Consider the following 15900-nt stretch of genomic DNA (forward strand, 5'->3'; position numbering starts at 1 on the left):
TTATGATATGAAGTTTATGCATCTTAAGCAAACTTCATAGTTAAAACTATAAATGTCCCAGTCCCAGAGGATTCAAACTCTACATGTCCTTGTTAAGAAAGGCAATTACCAACACACAGTTGAGATTGGCCCTGTGCTTCTAGAAAAGTCACAAAATTTTGCAAATGGATAAAATGGGTGATCAGGATTACTGCTCAGGTGAGCTAAAACAAACTTCAACAAAGAACTTAATTGCAATGACTTTTCAAAAATATTTTTAATGTAAAAGATATTGATTAGTGCCAACAAGTCCATATTTTTCAGGGATAAATCTTGTAAAACCACTTGAACAAAAAGTTACAGAACTAAATGCCCATACAGATCAAACAGTACAAACATTTTACGAAAATATCCTCAAAAGAGAAAACTTTCTAAACGATATACATGTATATAATATGTATCGTGAAATACATGTACATGTATACCCATACATGTACACGCATTGAAAAAAAAAGTCCAAAAATAAATGCTTGTAAAAATACTAGACATCACAAATGACTGAGCACATTGGCTGTTAACAGCCTAATAGTATACAATCCCATAACAGTACTGTCTGACAGGGAAATATCACGTTAAGCAATCACATTGCTGTTGACATGGAGAGACTCAAAATTACTTCTAGTAGACATGTAGAGAGACATGCTCCTCAAATTCCTGCAGGCAAAAAAAAAATTAAAGTTGAATTAAATACGACCTTGATTATAGTCAACCTCGAAGTTCTCATGTATACTATACATCATTCTTTATTTTACAGTGTATCTGGGTATTCCACTTTACAACTTGGCCTATTTATAACTGATAGAGTTTTACTCACCTCTTTTGTGGCAGTAGATTTAAATTTGTCTTTACAGTTCTTCCACGGACATGAAGTCTTTTTTCCAGACCGGACATTGTTTAATATATGACAGTGCACCACATGGTATAAGAGATGGCTTTTCACAGCAAAAACAAAATCACAGTCTCCACACTAACAACAAAATATGAACATATGTACATGAAATCTGCTTAACTTGTAAAATGTATATTATTTGAATAATAACTCAAAACTCTTATGATCAGATAATGCATTGTGAGGACCCACCTGACAGGTGTGATTGTCTTGTGAGATTGGCACAGCCTCCACCAGCCCCTTTCTGTTTCCTGTGATTAACTTGAAACAAAACAATGAAACAAGGTTAGATGTATTGTACAAACAATGAAACATTGTTAAGTTAATTGTACATGTGTGTATAATCAAACAAAACAGCTTCCTCCTTTAAAACTCTCACCATTCCGTCACAGATTGTCATTCTGATGATAAGTCCATCCTCTGCCCCTGCACCATAATAAAGCCGCTGCAACTTTCGACTCTGTAAGCAAAATATGGAGTTTTATAATTCAACTCCACTTGGAGATACTTTTTTAAACAAAGTTGAAAAATAAATATACTTTTTGAAAATTCAGTAGTTCAATACTAATAGCTGTGGAATTATTACATGTCTTATTCAATGTAGATATATCTAGCAAAATTACAATCTGCATGTACATCAATATGATCTTGGTACCAACACGTACTGTTTTGTTGTAACATCGGATGAGTCGGTCATACGAGGCACAGAACAGCTGGTCACCATGGGTACAGACACATGACACAATTCCCCCGGCCTCTGTGTATGTCCACAACAGCTCACCTGTCTGTAAAGAAACAGGTAAACTCCATCACTAATGTATCATACATCATAAATGCATTTACATTATAGTAGGCACATGTAGACCAATACAAGTACAACTTACTGATACAAGTCAACTTACTGATACAAGTACAACTTACTGATACATTGTGTTCCATCACAGTTTTGTCTCCAGATCCACTAAACACTAGGTGACCATCAACCTTTCAAGTGCAGAATTCAACTCATCATTAAAGTACATGTTTATGGTCTGGATATTTTTTAATAATTTTTTTTTCTAACAAATGTCGAATGAAATATATATGAATGACTGATCTGTTAGTCCTCGCCCCCTGAGGTTAAACCTCCCTGGCCCTGGGTTACAGCCACCGGCCACTGGTAGCCAGGTACCCCAGGGGTTGTATACAAGCCCTCTCGGCACGACAAGCCCGATCAGTCACAGACAGTGAATGTTCTCATCAAATACATTGTAATCCACTGGAAGTGCCAGTCTAAACTGTCTGCACAACCAGCACTAAAAACTATGTGTATATCTTCAAACAATTAAATAAACCTAAAGTTAAAAACCTTGCAGTGCTGTCAATTCAACAATTAAATATCAAACTGCATAAAATGTCCTAAACTCAAACTAGATACATTTTTTAAAGCAGAGTTTTATCTGACCTAATTAAAATTGGTTTCTTTAAATCCACAACCATTTTATGTATATCTAACTTCATCTCTTGAAAAGGGTTGTGTCAGAGCACCTTCTTGTAAATGAAATCTTTGGAAATTAAACTCTTTATTTTACATATGAGAACCATCACTGGCTGTGAGAGGGGTTTCAATCTTCATGTAGTTCTATACACCTCACAACAAAGTGAGCTATGGTCATACCTGCAGGGAGAAGGGAGTTCTAGTGTGACCCTCCAACATTCGGATCAGTAAACCAGTACTGCTGTCATACACATAGATAATAGCATCAAAGGAGGCCACCAGAATCACTCTTCGAACACCCTCTGTGGCAGAGCAGATTCGGCTAATTGATCGGTCAGCACAGTGGAATGTGTCAAGGACTTTATCATTCTACAAAAATAAAGCATCATATAATTTGAAAATAACTTTACAAAAGTCCCCTTCTTTCAAAATCTTTTATAAATCTCTTTCAAATATTGAGAAATCAATTTACAAAAACTCAGTTAAATATATAATGCTGACCTTTATTGACATCACAACGACAGTTCCACAGTCTGTGCCCATGTAGAGATTTCCCCAGTTTTCGTGGAAGCACTGTGGTTTTCCTTCAGTTGGTTCAACCTTAATTGGCCTCTTAGTCTATAACAAACAATAAAATGGGTTTTTTCAATTCATCATTCATTTCCCACATTTCACAAGTAGGTATCAGTAAATTACATTTAAAATATGAATGAAAAATAGAAGTTTGCATTTCCTGCATATACAATATCCATGCTTGTTCATAATGCTTACATTACCCTGGTACATCACATTCTGGTACATAATGCTTACATTACCCTGGTACGTTACATTCTGGTACATAATGCTTACATTACCCTGGTACATCACATTCTGGTACATAATGCTTACAATACCCTGGTACATTACATTCTGGTACATAATGCTTACATTACCCTGGTACATCACATTCTGGTACATAATGCTTACATTACCCTGGTACGTTACATTCTGGTACATAATGCTTACATTACCCTGGTACATTACATTCTGGTACATAATGCTTACATTACCCTGGTACATTACATTCTGGTACATAATGCTTACATTACCCTGGTACATTACATTCTGGTACATAATGCTTACATTACCCTGGTACATTACATTCTGGTACATAATGCTTACATTACCCTGGTACATTACATTCTGGTACATAATGCTTACATTACCCTGGTACATCACATTCTGGTACATAATGCTTACATTACCCTGGTACATCACATTCTGGTACATAATGCTTACATTACCCTGGTACATCACATTCTGGTACATAATGCTTACATTACCCTGGTACATCACATTCTGGTACATAATGCTTACATTACCCTGGTACATCACATTCTGGTACATAATGCTTACATTACCCTGGTACATTACATTCTGGTACATAATGCTTACATTACCCTGGTACGTTACATTCTGGTACATAATGCTTACATTACCCTGGTACGTTACATTCTGGTACATAATGCTTACATTACCCTGGTACATTACATTCTGGTACATAATGCTTACATTACCCTGGTACATTACATTCTGGTAATTCATTGCTTTTAGAACACACAGTATCTACTGTACTAAAAATCTGGGATAACAAACATTTACTGTAAATGTATTGCATTTGGCTGTGTATTCTATTTAGTGTTTTTTGCGGAAAATGGTGTTCGCTAAATCACGTACATTGCCAGATGTAAAACACATAAGAGGATAAATACTGTGGTTTCATCAATATTCGTTGAATACCAATTTTCGTGGATTTCGTTGTTAAGTTAATCCACGAAATTAAATGTTCATTGAAGTGCAATTTCAACTAACATTTTGTATTGATAGGATCATTGGCCACGAATTTACGTATCCTTGAAACTGTGATATTTAGAAAATCCACGAAAATTGATACCAACGAAAATTAATGAAACCACAGTAAGTACATTCAGAAGTGCATTAAATCAAATCCACGCTAACTTGTTGTAAACACATAATCCGCCAAATATTGTACACGCTAAATATAGTAAGTTTACAGTACCTTGCAGCAATAAGAGAGAAGCATCATTTCATTCGCCCCCACGTACAGTCGGTCTGTGGTCTTTGACACCAGGATACAGCTGACATCGTGACTCATTGTATTGAATTCAAAGTCCAACTTACCAGTCTAGTGTAAACACAAGTTAATAATGTTAACTCTCAAGCATAAGAATAATATCGATCTTAAGTTCCAATAAAATTTACCATAAACAATATCAGTACCTGAGATTCATTTCATAATTATATAACAGAGCTAGAAATTAATTCAATAATTTCATCTCAGCTTTTGTCTGGTACATATATTACAAATCATACAAGTTTTTAAACCTGTGAAGATATTTTTTTCCAACATTCATAGGACTTTATCACAATGATCAGTGTGAGTGCAGGTCCATACCTGAAGGTTGAACTTGTTGATGACTTTGCCTTGGTACGAGACATACAGGGACCCATCATGCACCTCCAGGCCAGAGATAACTTCCTTCGGCCCCGGGAACTGGACAGGGTCCCTCACGGTGGGCAGGAATAAGTCCTCAGGGGTCTGAAGAGCAGACAGACCCAGGGTTGACTTCATGTTCTCCACAGCCTTCCTGAAGTTCTCCATCACTTCTTTGTCAAGGGACAGCCTTTAAATGTAGTACAACCAGTATACTATTAAGTTAAATGAGCCAACATGATGTTACAGCCCAAATGTGCACATGTACTTGCTCTTTAAATGATATTATATTCTGATTGATGATTTCACATATACCCGGTACATGAGTATTAAATTTTGATATTGTTATATACGTTATAACCACTGGCCATCACTGCAGCAAAATTTATAGTCATCCTAAATGTTGGTTTTTTTTGCTGCAATGTCCACAACATTAACATCCCATATGAAACAATAAATAAACCTAGTTAATACTTGACATAATGACTACTACCACGGCGACCTAAGTAGGTGCACAAAGTAATTATTAGAACTGACTACACTTGACACAGCCGCTGGTGTCATACATGTTTTACACCCAACATCAGTGTCTCACCTCTCCCGGGCCTCTACGGCCAACTGTCGATTGTCCTCCGACTCCGATTCCAGCTGTACGTCCTCCAGTAGGCGGCGCTGTGGGTCCGTTGACACCACTTCCTGCTTGACACAAACCACCTGATCTGTGTCCTCTGACCCCGTCTCTACGAGCCCCGCCTCCTCGGAATCTAGTCCCTCGGCCCTCAGGGCTGCTGGGATATTACTGAGGGACTAATCAAAGGGAGCAGTGTTGAGAATATATTGCAGTGCTTCAGCAAGTTAAGAGGCGATAACAATATTACAATAGAATAACATACATCTTGGGAACACTTCCCTTAAATAAGTTTATGGCTGAAAATGACTATCCATGAATATTGCAATTCAAAATCTTCAGTACTTACATTCACAAAGCTTAAATTACATCTTATTTTTGTTTAACAAATTACATTTTCAGTTAAAATTCTTTGGAATCAAATTTTTTTTATAACATTATCATTCACATGGTAAATACCTTATAAATTCAAATCAAGTGTTAACAAAACGTGATTTCAAAATAATTGAAAAATAAACTGAAAAATTTTCCATACACCCAAATAAAACTTCATGCAGAAAACAAATAACTGAAACATTCACATCTGCCTAAAAAGCACATCTAGGACTTAATCCAATCACCAACCTTAAATACCAGTTGCTGTTTAATTTCCGTTATCTTTGGAACACTATCCTCATCTACTGAGTGTCCTCCATCAGAGCTGGAATCGAGGACATAGTCTTCCTTCTGTTTCCTTGAGGAAGTTCTGTCCCTCTCTTTTTTGGTCCTCAACTTCTTCCTGAATGGTGATGTGCTTCGGCCCTCGTCTGCTGATCGCACTGTCTGCTCCTCTTCCCTTCCGAGGCGAGTGTGCTGGTTTGTGGCAAGCTGTGGGCTGGAGTCTAGGTTTAGGTTCTGTAGTCCGCTGGAGCAGGACTTGACCATCCTGACTGGGGTACAGCTATCACTCAGAAGGGCGGGGTCCTCCTGAAGCGTTCTATCACTTCTTTCACTGTCCGAATCAGAATTCACAACCACGACATTCTCCTCGGACTTCTTCTTTGCCCCTTTCTTGTTCAGATTTGCATACTGTTTGATTTGTTCACCGAGCGAGCAGTTACTATTCACACTTTCGTAATTCGAATCACTGACATGTCCCCCCCGCAGACTCTTGGTCCCTCTATCTGCCGTCTTCTTTTCCACAGCAGCAGAAGCTGTCCCTGAACTTTCCTTGTCGTTTTTCCCTCCTTTAATAAGAGATTGAATCTGTTGGTAAGCATCTGTGTCTTTGTCCAGAACCACATAAGAAGGGCCCTGAGGTTTGCTGCCACTCTGACATTTTCCTAGCTGAGTCAGAAAAGCCTTGCTGTCCACACCCAGTGTCCCCATGTATCGCATGTTGAACTTCTTCCCGTCGCTGGCGCTGTCGTCACTCTCGCATCTCTTCTGACTGTCTTCTGATCTCAACGAATCCTGCCTTTGTCGCCTCATCACATTTGCCAGAGGTTCGTCATCAGAGTCTATATCCTCTGTAAGGTTTGATGTTTTGATCAAGGAATTCAGAGTTATGAACCCTGCATCTCTCAGTTCCGTACTGTGAGCTACATCTGTGCTAGTCTTTGAATCAGAACTCTCTGGCTTTTTGTTCACTGGGGGTTTAGTTGATTTTACAGGTTTTGGTGGAAGAGAGTTAGTGTCTGTCACTTTTCTAGCTGCTGCTGGCTCACTCTGGATTGTTGTTTTCTGTACAGGGCTGTCTGGACTGCCTCTAGCTGCTCCTAACCTGACTCTGCTGTCTTCTTTATTAACTGGTTGATCTTTGCTCTGGGTGGGTATACCACCTTGAGTTCCCTGAGTTGAGGTAACACTATCAGGACTTACATACAATTCTTCAGGTTCCTTTTTAATAGAACCCAAATCTCTAGGTAAACTAAAATCTAATTTATTCTCAGTCTCCATGGAAATAGTTTCCTGTTGCAGACTTGAGGACAAATTTCTCAACTGAGCAAGAATGGAGTCAGAAGCTGGGTGATTGAGGTTAGCTTGAACTGGGGAGTTAGCAGTGCCAAACGAAGAACCAAAACCCTGTCTATCGCGTTCTGGCTCTAGACGCTGGTTACGATTCAAAACATTTAACAAAGTACTTGAGTGAGGGTCATTTTTGGACGATACCTTGGGGGCAGGAGTCAGAGAACTGTGACCTGGGTTTGTGACCGTTCCCGTATCCTCTCGACCTTGACCCCTAGGTTGGTCTTCGAACTCCGAGAGCTGAGGTGTTGACTGCCCAGATCTCTGCTGGAGTCTGGCCTCTACAAATCAGGAATGTTTAACTATAGTAAACATGTATAGGAATAGAAAGCAAACTACCAGGTATATGTATTCCTTAACAAAGTCATTTCCAACATACAGGTATGTTCCTCTATTACATAAACAAACATATACATATGTAAATCCTTTAATTTTCTTGTCCTTTTTCATAAACATATTTTTTATCTTTGAAAAAAAAATCTGTGAAATAAAATAAAGTATATTTCTCTCTCATTTGTTAGTTCCATACTAATATACATATACAGCAATTCAAGCAAAAAATAGAGCTAGAAATGTTGACTTTGACCTTTGGAATGGTTACTTATATCAATTACCGGTAACCCTTTCATGGTAACTGCGGTAATGCTCTTTTACAGGGCAAAATGACATAATTTGGTGAAACATGACGTAACATCAATTGTTTCATTTACGTCATTTAATTAATCAACCTACTAAAATTTTGGCAAAGTATATATATTTGCCCTACAAAAGAGCAATACCGCAGTTATCGTGAAGGGGTCTTTAACTGACTGTACATGTATGATTTTGATACTAGTAAATGAATCTGAAGGGAAAGCAGTTACTAACCTTGAAGAAGTCTCAGTCTCTGGCTACGGAGCTTCTCTTCCTCAGTCTGCAACTGTTCAAAGACACCAACAATGGGGGTTATTAAGTAATGGATTCCAGTAAAATAATGTAGATTACAATATTCATTTTACACCTACATCAAGACAGTCCATAAGTGTGACTGATGAGTGCTTTTCTCAAAAGCAAACTTTTCTTACCAACAGTCCACAAATAAATTCTCACCTATACCAGGTAATTCATCAGATTTCATACTAATATTTGACAGTTTTATTAGGTAAGCCTGTTGCTGAGGCATTTCTCTTGTGCTTACATGAATCTTAACCAAGAAAACAATCTACATTTTATAAGTATGGGCATTTCATATTACCAGTGAAATAAAAAAATTCTGACATGTACATTAATGAAATTATCAAAAATACTAACAATAAAATATGCTTGTAGCCAAATGCCTGGCAGTGCCAGGGAGTAAATAAAATATTGTTATAAAACAAACAGTTTACCATACATTGCAACTGTTGAATTGAAACTGACTTGGCTGTAAATATTAATTTATCATACATTGTACCAGTAAACCTGCTTGCTCTAACAGTTTTTTAAAGCTATGTCAAGAATGAACATAAACAAACCCGCAGCTTTTTCTCATTGTAACGGTTCAGTTGAATGGAGGCCTCCTCTATCACATTCCTGAAATACTGAATAAACTGGTCGGCTTCTGTCAGGTCTTTCCGCAGGGCTTCCTCCTTAACGCTAATGTCATAGACCGTGTCAAAGAAACTCTCTGTGGACCGACCACTCTCCAGTGATGACAAAGAACCTTAAAAAGAGAAAATCTCTCTTTTCATATTTAATATGAATCCTTTTTTCTTTACAGTCCATAGATTTTATTTTTGAATTTTATCAAATTAAAGACTTTTTTAAAAATCTACCTGATAGACTGGGCAGAGCAGCATCTATTTGCGTTGATGATCTCTGAGGAAGCTGATCTGAAAACTGAGGCATTCTGGGTACCGAGACATTATGTGTTTGTATAGATTTTTCAGTCTCCCCAAGATTAGTGGTAGACGTTACATGACTAGCCATTGTGTCTGGACTCCTAGAAGGTATTTGAGCTGCTTTCTCATATTCGAAATCCATGGGTTCAGTTTTTGTCATAACAGATGTAGAAAGGTCACTAAATTTCAAAGGCTCAGCTGAATCTTCTCTCCTTCTCAATGTGGTTCCAGTTCTATCAGAGTCTGTAGACAGTGTCCTCTGTCTTTCTTTTGAAGTGCCCTGTAGCACTCTTTCCAATCCATGATGCTGATCTCTTGCTGAAGCTACTGAATTAGGCACTGCTATACCATCATCTTTTCCTGATTTTCCTCTTCCACTTTTTCTCTTCTCTGAACTGGACATTAATGCCATCTCCAGGTCATTTAGGTCAGGGGTGGCCTCTGCTTCCATGAGCTGAGCAATCTGTATCTGTACTTCAGGGGACAGTTCTTCTAATCTCAGCTCCTCAATTCTACCATCGAGATTGTCATCATAACTCCCTGACAACTGGAGATTGTACCGAGGCAAGGACAACTTCTTCTGAGACTGAGCATAAGACCTTATCATTTCAGCCAACTGTTTCCTCTCCTTCCTTGACCTTGGAGAATTCACCATTTTTAACAGAGCCTCAGTGTTTGGCTTTTCTTTAGGTTTTTTGGACGATGCAGAACTGATTTCTTCTCTGAGTCCTGGCTTCCTTGTTTCAACACTGTCTGGTTTTGTCGAGGTTTCTTTCCTGACAGAATCTTTCCCCGATTTCTCTGAATTCACTGAAACTGATTTATTTGTGCTACTGCTCATGTCTTTCTTTCCAGAACTTCTTTCCAGTCCTAACGAACTCTGAAGCTTTTCTATTTCGTTGACACTCTGTACACTTTTCTCAATGCTCTGCCTTATTTTCTCAATTTCTTTGTTGGGCTGACTTAGGTTAGTACTTTTCCCATGACTAGATTCTTTTTCTGTATTTTCTTTAGCACTGGGTGCATCTGGTAGCTTCATTTCTTCTGTTAAAATGTGTCCTTTAACATATTCCTGACTCTTATCTTGCAGGTTTTTCAATTCCTGATTAATGTTGTCCAGCTTTTCTTGTTGTTCTAACTTCATTTTCCTCTCCCTCTCAAGTTTTGCCTTTTCCCGCTTTTCTCGGAGTTCTCTACACAGTTTTTCAGCCTTTTCTAACACTCCCTCCCCTCCCTTATCTTCCCGCCCTTTTCTATTTGACCTTTTGGGAGATCCCAGAGGTGATCCTTTACCTCCATTTTTCTTCTTTTTCTTCAATATGCCTTTTTTTCTCTCCTTGCTCCCCCCACTCCCTTTCTTTCCACTTGAGCTACTGGACAGCTCCTCCTTGTCTCCACTGCTAGTGGTACTATCTGCTTCATCAAAATGCTGGAAAGGTTTTCCTGTAATCTCCTCATCAGCAAATCTAATGTGAGTATTCTTAGAATCTTTATCTTGCCTGCTTGTGGGTTCATGGGAATGTGATGGTGAATTGTATCGCCTTCGTTTATTAGCTACTTTTTCACAGCTTTCTGACCTATTTCTACTTTCTCTTATACTTTCAATATATTTCTCACTTTTTGGACTTGTTGGTTTCTTGAAAGAAAAAGTAACTTCATCATCTATGACCTTTGATCTTACATCCAAATGCATTTCATTAATTTTCTCTTGAGGTATTCCATTTTTCTCTTGAGGCCTACCATTTTTCTTAGAATTAGATACACTTTCATCTTTAGCTTGTCCATTGTTAGCTGGTTGGCGACTGTCCCTGGGTACATTTGCTGTATTCCTAACATTTCCATTTCTGAAGCCATGAGTTCTAGTATCTTCCCTGGGTGAATTATTTCTACTCCATCTGTTGGGATTTCTTCCTCTCCCTGAGTGATTGTCTTGGTATCTCCCAGATGGCTCTCCATACTGCCAACTCCTTTCAGGAAATCCAGAATTCTCCAACTCATAGGGAGAGTTTGGGTCAGTATAGAAATCATCATTATATTGATTTCTGTAGTGGCCTTGTCCCCTATCATCTCTCATTCCTCTTCTGTCTATAGTCCAGCCATTACTATCATACTGACCATGCATATTGTATGCTCCATTATCATGATAAGGTTGGTGGAAATTCTGATTTGGAGCATGTGCTCCAAACTTTTGGAAGCCCATATTCCGATTCCACTGATTCTCTTGGTAATTGCCATAGCCTCCATTCCACTGGCCCCTAAAGGGCTCCACAAAGTTACTTCCTGTTCGGTCTACATGAAAATCATCATTGTGTGCCTGGTGCTCCCAGGGTGGGTGTCTGTACTGTTGCCCAGGATTCCGTCCCGGGAGAGAGAAGGACCTCTGGTGACCAGTCCCGTTATTTCGGTTGTTAAGTCTTTCACTTCGACGTTTGCCAACATGTTTGTTCTTTTTTGCCTCAGGATCTGACAAATTATTGTCCCCATTCTTCTTTTCTTCATTGTTTTTCTGTTTGTTCTGATATTTTTTCCTCTCCCTTTCTTCTTTCTCCCTAAAAGAAAATTTTACATCCAGTAAGTAAAAGAACTCTCATGTATCACTTCTGCATGTTTATTTTTAATTATTGTCTGGATAGACACATCATTAGGGTAAGTAAATCAGTAAGCCCTCTAGCATGTGAGAGTCAAAGAAAATGTGGAAGTGCTTGCAGGTATTCTCAAGGAAAATTGGTACAATACAACAGTGGGGCACATGTATTGTGGAGACTGACAATTTTTGCCAAGTCACCACAAATTAGTATAATTTTCTGAGTCATCACATCTTTAGAACATTTATTAGTACACCGGTCACTGACCTGATGCGGGCCATCAGGACGTCCCTCCCCATCAACAGGTCCTCCTCCTCCCGCTGTCGCCGGCTGTCCTCAATTGCCCGCTTGTGTTTCTCCTCGTTCAGGTGCTTGCCGTATTCTATGATGTTGGCACACGTCATAAAACACAGAGTGCAGTTGTGAACACTACCCCTGGTTAACAAAGTAGAGTCATTGTTTACATGGAATAACTGTGTACCTGGGTAAGTTTTTATTCATGTAAGTTAAAGTATTTTAAGAGCAAATTTTATTATGTTCACTTACACTATCCATGATGATATGTGATTATTATGTTCACAATGAAGCACAAACATTCTTACTTTTTCTGTTTTTCCATCTTAATATGATGCATTAAAGACCAGTGATGATCTCTCAGTTCCTACAAAGATGAAAAAAGTTTAAGGTACATGTAATAGAAAATAGTTGTTAAAACAACTTATAGTAATTTGTTGATCAGAAAACCTCTTTACAAAACCTCAGGGACTATGAAGTATTGTATAAAACTGTCTTGCATGCTGTAGCCTTTATGTTATAATTTTCTATTGTCTGTCATTTGATTTCATTTTGACTGTATGCCAACATGGTGATGTCAATAAATCATTGAAAAATTGAAAAATTAATATACTGAAACAAAATCTGTTAACATCATCTTAATCATTACCTTTACTGTATGAAAAATATTTCCTTTAAAAGGTATGGGAACATTTAAAATGATGAATTGTTTCCTCACATCCTGACTTACCACATCTGTTGTGTAGGATACATGGCATATATCACATGGGTGTTCCTCCCTCTCTTCCTGACTGTCAAACTCCATCGATACATTAACCATTCCAAGCTCAGCCATCGCTTTATCTGAAAGACTGATTCATGCAACTTGAATTATTTGCTAGGCTTTGCATTCATACATTAAAAATTAATATTACCTGCTTATTATTTTAATGGTTAATTTTTCTTGATGGATTTCTTAATCAAGGGTTCTTTATCTTAAGTCTGGTATGGACTGTGAAAGACAGTGCTTCATTGTTTAATATGTATTACACATGTCACTTAACTGTTCAGCTGCCTCATTATTAATTACTTTTCAATTAATGACAGATTGGTCACTCAGTGAGTAATTGGATGTCGTAATTAGTAAGAGTGTTAAAATTCTTTACAGGCAGGGTTTTTTTTTTACTAAGGAACATCTAATTACTTATAATACATTACCTTAATGAACAATGACTTATGTTGATTATGTTCTTTAATTTCATAATAATAAGCAATGCAGTAACATATGATCATTTAGAAGATACATTACTTTTCTGCATTTATTATTTTTTTTTTGCTCAATTTAACAAGTAGTTACGGTTTAATTTACCTTAAGCACAAATCATAACTCGATTGTGGAAAGGTTTATTAATCAGCGTAATTATAGTTATGCTGATCCTTATTTTTAAATACCGTGACCTAAATGAAGTGGTCTGTTACCAAACATGTTTGTGCAGGTGTCATCCCATAAACACAGTTACTTGTTTGAAAGAAGAGTTCTAATTAATCACTATAGTCGAAATTCTTAACAAAGAATAATCTAAGAATGAATGCAAAAAATGCATATCGTTTAAGATACCTTTATCTTCAAGCTTTAACGTTTTTAAAATCCCCTTGGCACATGTTGTTTGTTTTCGCCGCCATGTTGTTTAAAGTTAAGTCAGACGTCGACTAATTCGATAGAAATTTAAAACGACACTGCAATGTAAATAATTATAACATGTTTTATAGATAAGTTTATTTATGTTTAGAAAACAAGATAATTTAACGTGACTATTTAACATCGCTAATATTGGTGGAAGGAATTTCATGAGAAATAGGGATTGATTAGGCCTGTAAGAAAAATTATCAATTTCTCGAGCATTATACATTATATTACTGATTTATATACACTGTATATCATCATACATTAAAAAGGGATCCATGTTTCCAATATTTATTTACAAATACTTTTGCTTTTTTTGTTAATATTTTTTTAACCAAAACTAAATATCACAGCACCTGACCCCCCTCCCCTTTTACACCCGCGCATTCGTCACGTGCTAAATATTTCAGATTGTACAGACTGATGTAGGCTATTCGTTGCACACTGTTGTTAATCAATAAAAAAATATCTCATTATATTATTTCATATTATAAATTTTGAATTTACAGTAGGGATGTAAATTCAAAGTTTTGCAAGATTAACATTTCTAAAAACTTGATTTTTAACACGCATTTCTAATTGACCATGCACGATATTCTGGAAAGAAAAGGGGTTTATCTGTTCTCCTAAACAAGCGAATATTCAATGCATTGTACGTTTCAGATTCATTATATTGTAAATTGATTGGATATTTTCGATCAGGAATTCTGCCTGCCTTGCATGCACTTGGTCAGAGTGAATATATTACCTTGAATGATAAATAATCACAACCTGAACCATATAAATACAGTGTACACGTGTATAACAACTCTTGTATCATAACTAACTATTTACCATCTCTGGTCCCTTATACAACAACCTCTATAGACCGATGACCTGTGATGTTTCACTTTCAAGAGATAAGACATACAGTCCTACATTTGTAATAGGCACCGTGCTTCTACTTACACATACCATGATAGCCCGTTCTGTATTGCTTGTTCTAATTGCAGTAGGAACTGCCCTAGCATGCGGTCCACCCGGGACGACTCTAGGGGGGTTTTGTCCAATCGATGCCAATGACCCGTTGGTCCAGGAGATGGCCCAGTTTGCCGTGAGTACTCACGCCTCCAGGACTAATGCCGTCAACGATGGATCCATTTCTGTCGACCATGCTTGGTCTCAGGTACGAAACTTCTCTCATGAATTGTTAATTGAACAGAAATCTATTCTAAATCATTTTAAAGATATAGAAACACACGACCTTTTTATCATGTTTCAATTTGTTCTCTATCAGGTTGTGTCTGGGTTTAATTACAAGATGACAATCACGACTAGATTCAACGGACAGGTACTGTGTACATCGATTCGAACGCTCTTTTTCAAATTCAACAGCACGATATTCCGTTCATATCTCATCATTATCTGTATTCCATTCATATCTCAACATTATCTGTATTTTTTATTTTGATGTTAGACCAATGAATGTCACTTTGTGGTCTATGACCAGTCTTGGACAAGTACACGTGAGCTCACCAATGACGAATGTCACGTGATCCATCATAAGCGCAACGCAATACGAGAAGGACATGGTCTGCTGTTGAAGGCACTTTACAATTAAATGAAATGTTGTAATTTGTACCTTATAATGACTTGTAAACTTGCATAAAAATCTCAACATATACATGGTTTTATATGTTTAATAATATTACAATTTATATCTTATTTATAAGTATGTTAGTAAATATTAAGTATAAATTCATTTATTCAAAGCAAATCTGATATAGTCTATGGACCCACAGCCTGATACATGCTCCCAGCCATAAGTGAATATTATAAAAAGTCAATAACTGCTTGATCTTGTTAGATACAATGTACATAGCACAATGATTATACACGTTCATAGAAATTAACACGCTAACACGTTAACTTTTTTAAAAGCAATAATTGGAGTGCATCATAATAAACTTGGTATGCGGAAATTCT

The 15900-nt window shown here is 37.3% G+C and overlaps 2 protein-coding genes across 4 annotated transcripts; one reads left to right on the forward strand and one right to left on the reverse strand.

Moving 5' to 3' along the window:
* Positions 1 to 237: 237 nt before the first annotated feature.
* On the reverse strand, positions 238 to 13953 carry LOC105331138 (zinc finger protein 106). Of its 3 annotated transcripts, XM_066086779.1 has the most exons (20): positions 13870 to 13953; positions 13003 to 13123; positions 12581 to 12639; positions 12246 to 12413; positions 9328 to 11942; positions 9028 to 9215; positions 8402 to 8453; positions 7679 to 7815; positions 6152 to 7357; positions 5495 to 5706; positions 4861 to 5089; positions 4465 to 4590; positions 2907 to 3023; positions 2586 to 2774; positions 1850 to 1912; positions 1594 to 1713; positions 1308 to 1388; positions 1121 to 1189; positions 854 to 1006; positions 238 to 693 (listed from the first exon to the last, which is right to left on the reverse strand). In XM_066086779.1, exons 2-20 carry the CDS (start codon positions 13105 to 13107, stop codon positions 658 to 660), a joined length of 5925 nt encoding a protein of 1974 aa, XP_065942851.1. In that variant the 5' UTR covers positions 13108 to 13123; positions 13870 to 13953; the 3' UTR covers positions 238 to 657. The 3 variants fall into 3 exon arrangements, with proteins under 3 accessions (XP_065942851.1, XP_065942852.1, XP_065942850.1); XM_066086780.1 differs by lacking the exon at positions 6152 to 7357; XM_066086778.1 differs by having other exon boundaries at positions 6152 to 7815.
* Positions 13954 to 14821: 868 nt separating this feature from the next.
* Positions 14822 to 15598, forward strand: LOC105331140 (uncharacterized). The gene is made up of 3 exons (XM_011433221.4): positions 14822 to 15100; positions 15212 to 15265; positions 15392 to 15598. The coding sequence occupies exons 1-3, from the start codon at positions 14891 to 14893 to the stop codon at positions 15533 to 15535; spliced, it is 408 nt and encodes a 135-aa protein (XP_011431523.2). The 5' UTR covers positions 14822 to 14890; the 3' UTR covers positions 15536 to 15598.
* The last annotated feature ends 302 nt before the right edge of the window (positions 15599 to 15900 follow it).

Source organism: Magallana gigas, chromosome 6 (assembly GCF_963853765.1).
Source record: "Magallana gigas chromosome 6, xbMagGiga1.1, whole genome shotgun sequence".
Classification (NCBI taxonomy): domain Eukaryota; kingdom Metazoa; phylum Mollusca; class Bivalvia; order Ostreida; family Ostreidae; genus Magallana; species Magallana gigas.